At 43.0% G+C, this 15,234-nt stretch overlaps 1 protein-coding gene across 1 annotated transcript; it reads right to left on the reverse strand.

The window, feature by feature from the left end:
* Positions 1–3,414: 3,414 nt before the first annotated feature.
* Positions 3,415–11,522, reverse strand: LOC308223214 (beta-microseminoprotein-like; the record flags this gene model as incomplete). The annotated part of the gene is made up of 5 exons (XM_080621967.1): positions 3,415–3,544; positions 4,262–4,367; positions 6,438–6,546; positions 7,851–7,871; positions 11,430–11,522. 5 exons carry the CDS (start codon positions 11,520–11,522, stop codon positions 3,415–3,417), a joined length of 459 nt encoding a protein of 152 aa, XP_080478093.1.
* Between the last annotated feature and the right edge of the window lie 3,712 nt (positions 11,523–15,234).

Below are 15,234 nucleotides of genomic sequence, written 5' to 3' on the forward strand. Positions count from 1 at the left end.
GAGTCTTGGAAGGCGGACGCAGGGACTGTGAGAATGAAGACCCTAGGCCCACTGTAGGAGAGGATCTGGTTTGTAACCATCTTAAAAACTTAAACGTACACAAGTCCATGGGACCTGATGAAATCCATCCACGGGTCCTGAAGGAGCTGGCGAATGAAGTTGCTAAGCCACTGGCCATCATATTTGAAAAATCATGGCAGTCAGGTGAAGTTCCCAAAACTGGAAAAAGGGAAATATAACCCCCATTTTCAAGAAGGGGAAAATGGATGACCCAGGGAATTACAGACCAGTCAGTCTCACCTCTGTGCCTGGCAAAATCTTGGAGCAGATTCTCCTGGAAGCCATGCTAAGGCACATGAAAAACAAGGAGGTGGTTGGTGACAGCCAGCATGGCTTCACTAAGGGGAAATCCTGCCTGACCAATTTGGTGACCTTCTATGATGGGGCTACGGAACTGATGGATAGGGGCAGAGCAGTTGATGTCATCTCCCTGGACTTGTGCAAAGCATTCGACACTGTCCCACACGACATCCTTGTCTCTAAATTGGAGAGACATCAATTTGATGGGTGGACCACTCGGTGGATAAAGAACTGGCTGGATGGCCGCACGCAAAGAGTTGTGGTCAATGGCTCGATGTCCGGCTGGAGACCGGTAACGAGTGGCGTCGCTCAGGGATCGGTGTTGGGACCGGTCTTGTTCAACATCTTTGTCGGTGACATGGACAGTGGGATTGAGTGCACCCTCAGCAAGTTTGCCGATGACACCAAGCTGTGTGGTTCAGTTGATACGCTGGAGGGAAGGGATGCCATCCAGAGGGAGTTCGACACGCTTGTGAGGTGGGCTGATGCCACCCTTATGAAGTTTAACCATGCCAAGTGCAAGGTCCTACACCTGGGTTGGAGCAATGCCAGGCACAGCTACAGGTTGGGCAGAGAGGAAATTCAGAGCAGCCCTGCAGAGAAGGACTTGGGGGTGTTGGTCAATGAGAAAATGAACATGAGCCGGCAGTGTGAGCTCGCAGCGCAGAAAGCCAACCATATCTTGGGCTGCATCAAGAGGAGCATGACCAGCAGGTCAAAGGAGGTGATCCTGCCCCTCTACTCTGCTTTCGTGAGACCTCACTTGGAGTATTGTGTGCAGTTCTGGTGTCCTCAACATAAAAAGGACATGGAACTGTTGGAACAAGTCCAGAGGAGGGCCACCAGGATGATCAGGGGACTGGAGCACCTCCTGTATGAAGACAGGCTGAGAAAGTTGGGGCTGTTCAGCCTGGAGAAGAGAAGGCTGCGTGGAGACCTCAGAGCAGCCTTCCAGTATCTGAAGGGGGGCTATAGGGATGCTGGGGATGGACTCTTCATTAGGGACTGTAGTGATAGGACAAGGGGTAATGGGTTAAAACTTCAAACAGGGGAAGTTTAGATTGGATATAAGGAGGAAGTTCTTTACTTTGAGGTTGGTGAGGCACTGGAATGGGTTGCCCAAGGAGGTTGTGAATGCTCCATCCTTGGCAGTGTTCAAGGCTGGTAGGACAGAGCCTTGGGTGACATGGTTTAGTGTGAGGTGTCCCTGCCCATGGCAGGGTGGTTGGAACTAGATGATCTTAAGGTCCTTTCCAACCCTAACTATTCTATGATTCTATGATTCTATCTGAAACTGCCTCTCTTGCTAGCAGGAGAACTGTGTGCTACCAGGTAAGGAGAGGGAAACTGGAAGGAAGAGAGCCCACAACCTCTTCTGCTTTGCCTGAGCTGTGCTGTCTCCCAAGGCTCTGCAGAGTCTCCTAAACTTTTCACACGTTAGGTTAATTGAGGAAACTCTTCTATGAGTGTTTCCTTTCCACTACATCATGCAAGCAATGTTATGATCTAAAGCTTTGAAGATGGAGGAATATATTCTCTGTATAAGACTGTAGCTGTGTGTGTTGAAGCAGTGAAATGCCAAAATGAAACATTGCTTTACTCTTCCTGTGGGGAGTGAAGGCAATCAGATTTGCATGAAGAACAGTTTGGGAATGAGCCCTGAGGCCTTAGTGCTTTGACAAGCCCTTGGGCGATGAGTTGGGGCATGTAAGGCCAGAGGATGTGGTGGTTGTGAGAGGGTCTGCAACATTGTGATTGGACTATTTACCTGGAGAGTTTTACAGGGGCCAATGAGATTGAACGTTGTATGGATGTGCAGGTTGGGAAAGTACTGATCAAGGGGATAAAAAGGGCTTAGTTGTAGTAAAGTGGGATTTGAGTCTCTGCATCAACTTGAGTCCATGTCATGAAATGCTACATCTTCCCACTTTTGCCAAGCAGAACTTTTCATGCTCTATCTCTGCTTTCTTGATTTTTCAGGGGTTTTGTCATCCTCCTACAGCTAGACTCCTTCAGACAGAAGAGAGCCAAGTCCTTGCTGTGCTTCTGGTGTTCCAAAACTAGATGCAACAGGTAACATAATTTGTTTCCGTGTCGAAACTTGGAGCAGACAAGAGGAGAGCAGACTGCTTCCTGGAGATTCTTTGGTTTAGACATGAAATCTTCCCTACTTCTGCATAGCTGATATGGTAGATCCACATATTGCAACAAGACCTAGCAGATGGTAGAGAAAGCTGCTTGGGTGGATTTAAAATGTAATCAAATAGGTCTGGGTCATGTAGCTGGTTCAGGCTGGCTATTCTGGACTTTGGATGCAAACATCTAGTAGGCCTTAAAAAATATAAATCTTTGGTTATGACTTATTGAGACTTGTCATTCTCAATGGACATGTCTTAAAACTGAACCTGGAAGTTTCTTGCAGACAGAAAGAGATCTATATGGTTTAGGTTGGAAGGGACCTTTTTGAAGATCATTTAGTTCTGCCTCCTGCCACAGGCAGGTACACCTTCCATTAGACCTGGTTGCTCAAAGCCCTGTCCAAACTGGTCTTAAACACTGGCAGGGATGAAGCAGCCACAACTGCTTTTCTTAGAAAAGAGAGTATTCAGAAGGCTTAAGCTGCTTTTCATTTCTTTTCTTTTTTTAATATTAATTCTTTAGGTTTCCATCCTCAAACAAGAAAATGTCACATGAATTTCTGATGCTTCCTCTGTTTTTCTTTTAGCTATGCAGAGATAGCAGAATATACTCCCTAGCACTGAGGTATGAGTACAGAAGAATTATGATTAACATCTACTGAGGATGCTTTAAAATTTAAAACTTTTAATTTATGGTCTTAAGGAAGGAACAAGTCAGTTCTTTCTTCATGGGGAAGCAGAAGGCAGAGAAAGCAAGGGACTCCTTTGTGAGTGGGTACTCAGTTTTATTATGTGTTAGGTTTTATGAGTAGATTTCACTTTACAGCTGCGTTTTTCAGGTTGTTTTAATTTGTGAGAAAGAACCCTTAAAACAAACAAAAAAGGAAATAATTCCCAAATCCACAATCCTTCTTTATTAGCCCACCCACTCATGTACTGGGCATTCTTTTGAGTGATCATCTTTCTCCACTACTTTATAAGTGCAGGTCTCCTTGTTGAAAATGCTTACACAGTTCTCTTCATCATAGTCAGATGGTGTTGAGAAGCTGTGATCGGGAAAAGAAAAACAAAGAGGTGATGAGACCAAGAAGTAAACAGCTTCCATTTCAGATGATATCTACACCTTTAGTAGGAGGAGGCTATACTGAGGAGGTATTCAAGAGCAGAAAAGGGGGCTCACACAAAGCTCCCATCTCAAATGTTAGTCTACTGCTTAAGCAGGAAGAATAGAAAGTTTAGTTTAGTAATCTGATTTAAACCTAAAGGATGTTTGTTGTGTTTATTTGCTACTCCACTATCATTGCTTTTTCTCTTCAGAGAAGAGAAAAAAAATTTGCATGGAACAAAATTGCATGAGTGGTTGGGTGTCACTATATGAAAATTACAAGCAGGCAAGTGTATGTTGAGCTGCCCTTCAAAGAAAAGAGGGGCAATGTGTGGCTTTGGGAAGACCTGAATTAGGAGCAGTAGAAATTTCTTAAGTAACTATATGCTCTCTCTTGAATCAGTATCTTGCCTGAAATTTTATCCCCGAGAAGTACTCTTCTTAAAATCAAAAATAATTTGTTAATCATGAGGTGTATTTGTCAACAGAGTTTTCTGCGTGTTCAGAGATGATGGTGTTGGGTTAATGTGTAATTTTGTGATATCAAGTGAGCAAGAGAAGGGTCACAGTCATTTCTCAGGGATCTCTGCAGAAAAAGGAATGTTTTGTGCTAAATCACGGCAGCAGAGGAAAACCACCACTGCTGCTCTGAACTCACTTGAAGCAGCAGTCAATTGCACCCTCAGAACAAGAGCAATCATGGCAGCTGTCAGTCCTCCACTGGGAATCAAGTTCATGCAGCTCTCCATTCAAGTCACGGCAGCCTGAAAACATATTGTGCAAGCAGCCTTCAGTGTCAGACCTGTTGCAGTAACAACACTACTGCTTGCACAAAATGGGTTGGATCTTTGCCGGCTTTTTACATTAGTATCCCTATCTGGCAAAAATATAGGTTCCCAAAGACTGCTACAGAGCAGGACTGCTACTGTTCTAATGCATGGAGAAGGGTAGCCTGGGTGCCTCTGTTTCCTGTGATGATCAGCAGCACCAGGTTTCCTGGAGTAGTTCATCTTTAAGTATAGGAGTTGGAGCCCCCAGGCACAGACCTGGTCAGAATTTAGAAAACGCTTTGACTTTCCCCCTCATTGACACCAACTACTGTTGACTCTTCACTTAAAGCAAGACTAAATCTGCCTGGAAAACTTTCCCCAATCCTGAACTGTAGGAAGAAAGCACATATTGTATATAAAGTTCTCATCAATAGTCACAGAATACACTTTCTAAATAAGTGACCTGGAAAGTAGGATTTTATGTGGCTAGGACGAGACAGAGTGGAGAATTTGGGGTTTCTAGGTTGTGTCTTGGCCTATAAATGTCTTGTTTCTTTAGCAATGCTGACTCACTTGTCTAGCAGTAGCACTGTCTTTCCCAGAAAATCTTGTTTGGGGGGCACTTGGTTTATTTTGTGTATTGGCACATATCAGCTTTTCTTGTGTCCAAATAATTGCATGTTTCTTTTTTGAGCACTTGTTTTCTTATAGCTAGTCTATCAATCTACAGATGAGAGAAGCTACGTTCTGGAGAAACAGTCTCAGACTCAAGTGGAGCAGCCATTCAGTTAAGAACTTGTTTTGGACAGGGAAACAACTAATGAGTAAATTAATCATGTGCTGAACACTTGCCAATCTGATTCCTACTTTATACTGTCTACACACACAGACAGAATCACAGAATCCCAAGGGTTGGAAGGGACCTCGTAAGATCATCTAGTCCAACCCCCCTGCAAGAGCAGGGTAACCTAGAGTGCATCACACAGGAACTTGTCCAGCCGGGCCTTGAATATCTCCAACGTAGGAGACTCCACAACCCCCCTGGGCAACCTGTTCCAGTGCTCTGTCACTCTCACGGTAAAGAAGTTTTTCCTGATGTTCACATGGAACCTCTTATGCTCCAGTTTACACCCATTACCCCTTGTCCTATCACCGGACAACACTGAGAAAAGCCTAGCTCCATCATCCTGACGCTCACCCTTTACATATTTGCAAACATTGATGAGGTCACCCCTCAGTCTCCTCTTCTCCAAGCTAGAGACCCAACTCCCTCAGCCTCTCCTCATAAGGGAGATGTTCCACTCCCTTAATCATCTTTGTGGCTCTGCGCTGGACTCTCTCCAGCAGGTCCCTGTCCTTCTTGAACTGAGGGGCCCAGAACTGGACACAATATTCCAGATGTGGCCTCACCAAGGCAGAGTAGAGGGGGAGAAGAACCTCTCTTGACCTACTAACCACACCCTTTCTAATGCACCCTAGGATGCCATTGGCCTTCTTGGCCACAAGGGCACATTGCTGGCTCATGGTCATCCTCCTATCCACCAGGACCCCCAGGTCCCTTTCCCCTTCACTACTTTCCAGCAGGTCAACCCCCAACCTGTACTGGTACATGGGGTTTTTCCTCCCCAGATGCAAGACTCTACACTTGCCCTTGTTGAATTTCATCAAGTTTCTCCCTGCCAAACTCTCCAGCCTGTCCAGGTCTCGCTGAATGGCAACACAGCCTTCTGGCCCTTTTTCCCCCTTCTTTGTATTTCTAAATATGCTGCCATACTGAAAACATTAATTATTGCATCATGCAGATGGATAAAGTAATCCTGTGCTACTTTCCTACACAAAATTAATTTTTAATTTGGCCTGTGTGATTCTTCTCAGATAACCTCTTCTTTTTTATAATATTATAAATGCCCTGCTCTCCATACCCCATTTTCCTCTCTTTTCCTAAAGTTTTCTCTCCACTGTTTCCACTTACTTTTGAATTTGATAAATTGCATGGAAGGGAGAAATCAAATCAGGCAGTACTTGTGGTAGCATCTGTCAAGTTGATGTTAGCTGATTTCTTACCTACAATCTTGCCATCAGACAACTCTGGCTTCGATGTCTGACGGACACAGTAAGCATTGAACAGTGGAATGCTAACAGCAAGAACAAGAAGGCAGGCCAAGATGGTTTTCTGTACAAGAAAGCAGAATTCATAGGAATATTTAAGTAACTATTAGTATTTCTTGATCATAAATACTACCATTAGAAATAGCAAAATACATTGTGGTTTCAAATCAAAAATCCAATTGTCTTTTGCAGTTTAGACACTTCAATATGCAACCAGGAATACAAACCATTTAGAAGAAGCACAAGCAGAGCCTCATGTGGGAGGAGCAAAAGAGCCTGTCTTTCTTCCAAGGTGTTAAAAGCAAGCATTGCCTGATACAGAACTCGTAGACCCAGAACTGTTTCTGAAAGGAGTGTGTTCTATTCCCCTTCCCTTTAATTTTTCTTGTTCTTATTTTCTCCATGGGATCGGTCACTGACAGCCTCTGCTACTAACCTCACTTCTTGTTGTAAAAACTTCTTCACAGGAGTCTGAAGAGCCCACTGGGAGTTTCAACCTAATATTGAAGGACTAGGAACAAGCTGAAGAACTTCAGCTACAGTTGAACACTCAAGACTTGGCCTTGCTTTGAGCAGGAGGCTGCATCAAATGACTTGCAGATGTCCTTTCCAGCCTAGGTAACTCTATATTATTTAACCTTTGTCAGCAGCTTTTTCTGAAAGGTCAGCTTAAATTTCTCAGCTAATCTCTTAGCTCTTCAAATATTTCAACTTAATATTAAAAGTTTTCATTAGGGATATGAAGGAAAAGAGCAGAATAACTCTAGGATGGAATTAGCAGTGATGAATTTAAAATGTTGGTAAGAGAAAAAGTAGACCAGGAATAGACAATGACACACACACATTGTATTTATGTGTGTTTGTTTTGGAAAGAGTTGAACTGGTGACTGATAAAAAAGTTGTAGCTGAGAGGTGAGAAGAGGAGAAACTAGCATTTTATTTTGCAGAAGAGAGATTAAAACCTATAGAGCTGCAAATGAGTAAAAATTAAGACAACATTTTTAACTCAAATCTTCAGATATTATCTAGACTCTTCACGAAAACTAACCAGTTATAGGTTGAGATATAACAGGGCTGCTTTCTGCCAGGAAAGATATCTCCAAACATTGCATGTAAGTGAAAACAGGTTATAATAAAAAGCCTTAACTGGAGTTCTATTAGACATCTCCTGACATATACATGCTGATATGTTACCCAAGATTTTACTTGCCTGTGCCTATCTGTCTGACTTTTGCTTTTAAAACACAGAATTTATACTTTCTCCAAGTTGCTTAGATGTCTGAATCCCGAGTTAAATCCAGAAGAACCTCCTTTAAAATCTATAGCAACATGACATGGTTTTTTACAGCAAAAAATGTAAGGACTCACCATTTTTGCAGAATTATGAGGCTTTCAGTAAGGAGGCAGCCTGTAGGAAGCTCATCTTCTCAGAGGACTTATATAGAGAAGGAATTCATTATATCAGTCACTGAGCAAACTGAACATGCATGAAAATCTCCAATGAGGTTTCTGCAAAATGACCTCATGGGAGGACATTATTAAAATAAGCTAATTATATACAGGAAGGTTTAGTTCTAAAAGGCAGTGAAAAAATAGGTGTGGCTTTTGTGCCACACCAGATCTGGAGAGCAGTTATGGGAGGTACTTTGAAAGAAATTTTGAGTCTAAAATGAGTATTTAGCACTTGCCCTGAGAAATCTATTAGAGACATTGTGGTTGTTACTGACAACAAAAGTTGCATGCTTAGTTTGAACCACCTACATTTCAAGAGAGGGACTTGGAACAATCATTCAGCTTTCTTCATCAGCTGAAAATGAAAAAAGGCTCTTGTAGGAAAGGAGTAGTGGTTGGAAGGGTTACATGTAAAACATGGTTTCTGTGGAGAGTGGATAGCATCTGCAGGCCTTCAGAAAAGGGTCATAGATAACCATTTTCTTTGTTCAGTTTTCCATCAGGTAGAAGCCTAATTGTGTTTCTTTATTGTGTGGGGTTGGGAGTAGAGGTTGAACTCCAAGCTGGGGTGGCTACACCATGTCTTCTACCCAAACTACAAAGTTGAGAAGTAGCTCACAAAGTCCATGTGAGAAAGCCAGCATCTTTGCAACGCAGGCCAGAAACCACTATTCACAGGGACATCTTAGCTGGCTTTTAACTCGGTAGGTTGGATAAATTGTTTTTTCTGCAGTTACCAGATCTTTCTTCAGGATGGCAGAAAAGAGCTGAAGTGCCTGCTGAAGTTCATAGGTTTGATAAAGCTGCCCACAATCACCCTATCACTAATAAGTTAGATTTGGCAATGCTGATGCATGCACTGCCCTGAAACAGATGACTAATATCACAGCCATGAGGCTCCTGCCCTTGACTCCTAATCACTGGTAAACCAACAAAACATGACAGCTCATGAGTACAGGCATTGGAAATCTCTTTACAGAAGAAAAAGCAAGAGCTGTGTGTGTCTGCTGTTTGTAATCTTTTTGTTCTGAGAACTATTTCTCCTTGGCTGACAATACTGTGGGAAGTACCACAGAGTCTTTCTTTAGTTATTGGCTCCTCCCTGTCCTCAAAGGTAATCTGGAGCAAATAATTCTGTGAAAGTCTGGAAAAAAAGCATCATCAAATTGCATTGATTTATATTCTTTCTTTTTTTTTTTTTTTTTATATTGTGGAGCTTGCATGCAATATCTTGCTTGAAAGGCACCCTTCAGCAGTTCTTGTATGTGGATGTAAGTCACCAGACACAGCAGTTTCTGATGCTGTCGTATTACAGTGAAACTTCTGGAATTTGTTACAGCCAAAATGCAGTCAAGTTGCTGATTTGGGGCTGAGTGACAGAAAACACCTTTGTCACTCAACTCAAAAATCCAAAAATCCAACCAATGTGCATGAGTGTTTTCTCTCTCAGCTTTTCAGAAAAGCAGTGACTACCCCGCTGTTCCCATTGCAGGACCCTTCCTGTTTTCTATGTGCAAGCTATGCTAGACATGGAGAAAATTTCTTGCAAGCAGCTTTCTTTGGGGTGCAGCAGGGAGTAACCTGTGTAAGCTTGGGTATGGTGAGGAAGCTTTTGTGTGATCTGTGAACCCAGGAGACCATAACAACATGTTGTGGTGCTGAAACTACTCAGAGCAGCAAACTATGAAGATAGTCCGTTCATATATTGATTAGTTAGGTAATCTGCAGCCTATATTATGTTGTTTCTTCATGCTATTTCTGTACAGGATGATAGGTATATCACTTGTGTGGGGAACAGATATCTCCAACAAACATTGCTTTGTTGAAATCTTATGTTTTCTTCCCAACTGGTTTATTTTTTACTAAAAACATTTTAAGAATATCAGTGCTCTGCCCAGTTCTGTGTCCTCTTTCCACTTATGCTGATGAACAGAGTATCCTGTTTCTTCCTAAGGCAGGGAAAATTCTTGGGAACTTTCTTTGAAGATTTACCTCACTATTTTACTTAGTCATCCTTCAGCTGGGATTTCTCGTTACGTGTCACTGACTGCAGAGATAATAAGAGTAATGCAATATTGTCAGCCTTGTTTTTTCTGTATCTTTTAGTGCTAGGCAATAAACAGAGAAGCACAGCATGGTTTTTGGAGCAGTAATGTTATTTATGAACTTAAAGCTAGAAGAGATCCACTAGAATGAAAGCAGGCCAGAAACCTTGCTTCTTAACCCAGCATTAGAGTACTGCTCTCACATTCTTGATAGGGAATCAGCTTTCTACAGGAGGGAGTAACTGCAGGACTCCTTACAGAAGATAAGTTCACATATCCAGTTATTAACACCAGTAGGTTGACTACTATTGAGAGGCGGAAAGCAATAAGAGAAAGCATGAGGCATATCAGATCACAAGTAAACACAATTTTACATATAAATTTGTCTTGACTTTGAACTGACAGTGCTAGGTACAGTGTACATTGCTTTTACAATTGTTAAGCAAAGTCTGCCACATTTGCATGTGAGAAAGAACAACAGTTATAGGAAAAAGCCCAAGCAAACTGTGCTAAAATACACAGTGCACTGTTGACACAGAAACAGTCTGTAGGTGTGATAGAAGGAAGTTTTATCTTGGTGGAACATTTTTGTTAACTCTGAGGTTCATATACCTACGAACCTCAAAGCTTATGTCTTCATATCTCTCCTGGCATAGGAATTAGCCAAGAATTGTATTCATTTTACAGGCAAGGGGCACGGATGGTGTCAGTGACATGTCCCAGGTAACATGTGGCATAGCAGAAATTTGAATTGAGGTCTCAGTTCAAGCTGTGAGGCCCAAGCAGGAGATGTTATTTCTCCCCTGATCAGAACATGCCTGTCTCCTTCCGTATGTGGCAGAGTCCCCATGCCTGGGCCAAATTTCAGTTTTAATTCACTTTGGATAAACATTTCAGAGTTGGGTTTTTTTTTCCAGTTTAGTTCTGTGGGTAAGCAAAGATTCCTCTTGCTGAGAATAAGTGATAAGCCATGAACATAGAGACAGACAAGGAGATCTAAAGAACCAACAAATGCCATGCTGTGTTTGCAAGGAGGATGCACTGAGGAAGATAGCCACAGATGCTGATACTACAGCAGTGAGGACAAAAGTCCAGAGACAGTAAACCAAAATGGATAGGACTGACAGAGGTAGCTGAAAGGAGATCTCCAATTTATGGGAAATGCAATATTTCCTATAAGATTCAACTCAAGCCACATAGTAACAGAAACATCTTAGAAATCTTCAGTGAACCAGAAAATGATAGAACTGTTTATTCTAGAAAAAACACAGTGATTCCAAACACAGCTTGTTATCCCAACCTGCAGCTGATTAAGCAAATTAAGATCATAAAGCTAAGGAAAAGTAAAGACTTTAGAGGTGTGACTTGTGGAGTCAATTATAGGAAAGGTCGTGGGTGGGAGCATTGCTGTAGCTCTTGCCACTGGTGCCTCTAGCTTTGTGGAACTTACATGATGCAGTAGTGGACCCTGCTCTGGCCATGCTGGCATTGGAAGCATGCCTGGAAGTCTTTCAGGTCGTACCAAATTTATGCAGTCTTCCATCTTTAACACAATGTGCACATGCATGCACTAAATGAAAGGAGGCTTAACTTCAGTTTTATATTGTCACTGTCAGTTACTTACTTGAGTGACCTCTGTGCCTTTTTTTTTTGTTTTTGTTGGAAGCTCAGTTAATTCTACACCTACACTGTATTTCAGCTCTATTTAGAGAGCATAAGCTTGTTTATTAGTCACTGTTTCCATGGCTATTGTTGCTGCATGGACTCAGAACAGACTGAGGTGGGAAGCGCAGCCACAGAATGCTCCAGCTAAACCCATGGTATATCTTGGCTGTTGGGATCTTTTCTGTTTAATTCCAATGTAATGTGTAAAATCCTGCTTCCCTTCCATTGCCTGTGTTGCACCCTTCCTGTCTGTTCCTGATAGGCAGCAACTAGAACAGAACAACATCAAGACAGCTATCATGGCATGGAATTCTATTTCATTTAAAAATGAACCAAGCATCTGTAAATCACTTAAAATACAAAGACTTACAGAGGAGCTATTAATATTAAAAACACAAATGTAACCTTATGAGATAATAACTAAGTTTCAGAAGTTTTAGAAGAAAAATGTAGTCTTAATTTGTAAAACTCTGGTGGGAAAAAACTTGGAATACTGAAATAATTCCAGGATCACATAGCACAACTTCAAACTACAACAAAATGAATGTTAATCTTGATGTGTGCACATCTCAGTGGTTTGAATTAAACAAATAAACCATGAGGAAACTCCAAGTCATTTTTGTTAGCCACGAAAAAGTAATTTTTTAAAATGAGGATTTAAAAAGGAGGAGGGGGTGGAAAAAAAAAACCAAAACCCTGATTTTTCTCAAGAAACAGTTCTGTGAGCTATGTAGGAAGCCTTTGGATGTACATGCTAAAAATATTATTTGCCCTAAGAGGCTGCAGCTGTTCTGTAAGTGAGAACATTCCTTCAGGTACCAGTTGAGGCTGTGCTCTGTGTAATTTTGACATGAACTGGCAGAAAAGGAAAGAAGGCAGGACAAGTTTCAAAATTGCTCCTTTCCTGCAGTATACAAAATGGAGAAAACTTACCTTTGGACCTCAAGCATTGTGAGAATGTTCATTTCCACACGCTGCTGTTCAGAGGAATGACATGATTAAATCAGTGAATGGAAGATTTAAAAAAGGCATGTGCAAATGTTTATTCCGGAAAAAGCTGAACTGACTAATTCAGGCCCCTCATACTATTTTCTGCCTTGCAGGAACCAATTGTACAGAAACAGAGTTATTCACTGATATCCAGCCTGCAGCACAGAGAACTGTAAAAGGCAAAGTATGTAATACCACTGCTTGAAAAATGCTGGAATCCTTTTCCCAAAAGGAGATATCTTGAGTGAAGCCATAACAAAGTTTAAAACAGTTTTCACTGGCAAATTACCAAAAACAAAGCCAGACAAAACATACCAACTTAAATCGTTCTGAGTCTACTGATGGCTTGCAGAGTTTGAAATGGGTTGTCTTGAGAAGCAAGTACCTCTACTGAATAAACACAAGCTGATAATCGATTTGGGACCATGTGAGGAACCCTTCTCTAAGTGTTCAGCTGTGTGTAGCCTCATACTCTTACAAGAAAACAGACCTGTTGTGCTTATGAAACATCATTAAACAGCCCATTCATCTTGGAAGATGTGTACAACAGTTAACTGCAGACTGTTGTGGGGTTTAAATAGTTCTGGAGCATAGAGGCCATGTAGAAGCAATATTTTATAGGGTGTTTAGCTCACTGCTCTGGACTTCAAGAGAGCAGATTTTGGCCTCTTCAGGAACCTGCTTAGTAAGGTTCCATGGGACCTAGCCCTAGAGGGCAGGGGGGCCCAAAACTGTTGGTTGATATTCAAGGATCACCCGCTACAAGCTCAGGAGTGTTGCATCCCAACTAGGAGGAAGAGCAGCAGGAGGGCCAGGAGACTTCCATGGGTGGATAACAAGCCGCTGAGAAAACTTAGAGGGAAAAAAGAGGCTTATAAAAGGTGGGAGCAAGGACAGGAGGCCTGGAAAGAATACATGAATGTTGTCTGGGAAGCTAGGGACCAGGTCAGGAAAGCTAAGGACCAGTTAGGTTTAAACCTGACTAGGGACATGAAAGATAACAGGAAGGGATTCTACAGGTGCATTGCGAATAAAAGACAGACTTGGGACAACGTGGACCCTCTCCGGAAGCTGTCAGGAGAACTGGCTACCCTGGATTTGGAGAAGGCTGAGGTTCTTAATGACTTCTTTGCCTCGGTATTCACTGGCAAAGGCTCTGACTGCACCACCCAAGTCTTGGAAGGCAGATGCAGGGACTGTGAGAATGAAGACCCTAGGCCCACTGTAGGAGAGGATCTGCTTCGAGACCATCTTAAGAACCTGAACGTGCACAAGTCCATGGGACCTGACAAAATCCATCCACGGGTCCTGAAGGAGCTGGAGAACGAAGTTGCTGAGCCACTGGTCATCATATTTGAAAAATCATGGCAGTCAGGTGAAGTTCCCGATGACTGGAAAAAGGGAAATATAACCCCCATTTTCAAGAAGGGGAAAATGGATGACCCAGGGAACTACAGACCAGTCAGTCTCACCTCTGTGCCTGGCAAAATCTTGGAGCAGATTCTCCTGGAAGCCATGCTAAGGCACATGAAAAACAAGGAGGTGGTTGGTGACAGCCAGCATGGCTTCACTAAGGGGAAATCCTGCCTGACCAATTTGGTGACCTTCTATGATGGGGCTACGGAACTGATGGACAGGGGCAGAGCAGTTGATGTCATCTCCCTGGACTTGTGCAAAGCATTCGACACTGTCCCACACGACATCCTTGTCTCTAAATTGGAGAGACATCAATTTGATGGGTGGACCACTCGGTGGATAAAGAACTGGCTGGATGGCCACATGCAAAGAGTTGTGGTCAATGGCTCGATGTGTGGCTGGAGACCAGTAACGAGTGGTGTTCCTCAGGGATCGGTGTTGGGACCGGTCTTGTTCAACATCTTTGTCGGTGACATGGACAGTGGGATTGAGTGCACCCTCAGCAAGTTTGCCGATGACACCAAGCTGTGTGGTTCAGTTGATACGCTGGAGGGAAGGAATGCCATCCAGAGGGACCTTGACACGCTTGTGAGGTGGGCTGATGCCAACCTTATGAAGTTTAACCATGCCAAGTGCAAGGTCCTACACCTGGGTTGGAGCAATGCCAGGCACAGCTACAGGTTGGGCAGAGAGGAAATTCAGAGCAGCCCTGCAGAGAAGGACTTGGGGGTGTTGGTCGATGAGAAAATGAACATGAGCCGGCAGTGTGAGCTCGCAGCGCAGAAAGCCAACCATGTCGTGGGCTGCATCAAAAGGAGCATGACCAGCAGGTCAAAGGAGGTGATCCTGCCCCTCTACTCTGCTTTCGTGAGACCTCACTTGGAGTATTGTGTGCAGTTCTGGTGTCCTCAACATAAAAAGGACATGGAACTGTTGGAACAAGTCCAGAGGAGGGCCACCAGGATGATCAGGGGACTGGAGCACCTCCCGTATGGAAAAGAGGCTGAGAAAGTTGGGGCTGTTCAGCCTGGAGAAGAGAAGGCTGCGTGGAGACCTCATAGCAGCCTTCCAGTATCTGAAGGGGGCCTATAGGGTTGCTGAGGATGGACTATTCATTAGGTACTGTAATGACAGGACAAGGGGTAATGGGTTAAAACTTCAACAGGGGAAGTTTAGATTGGATA

This window comes from Psittacula echo (genome assembly GCF_963264785.1).
Source record: "Psittacula echo genome assembly, chromosome: 6".
Taxonomy (NCBI): Eukaryota; Metazoa; Chordata; class Aves; order Psittaciformes; family Psittacidae; genus Psittacula; species Psittacula echo.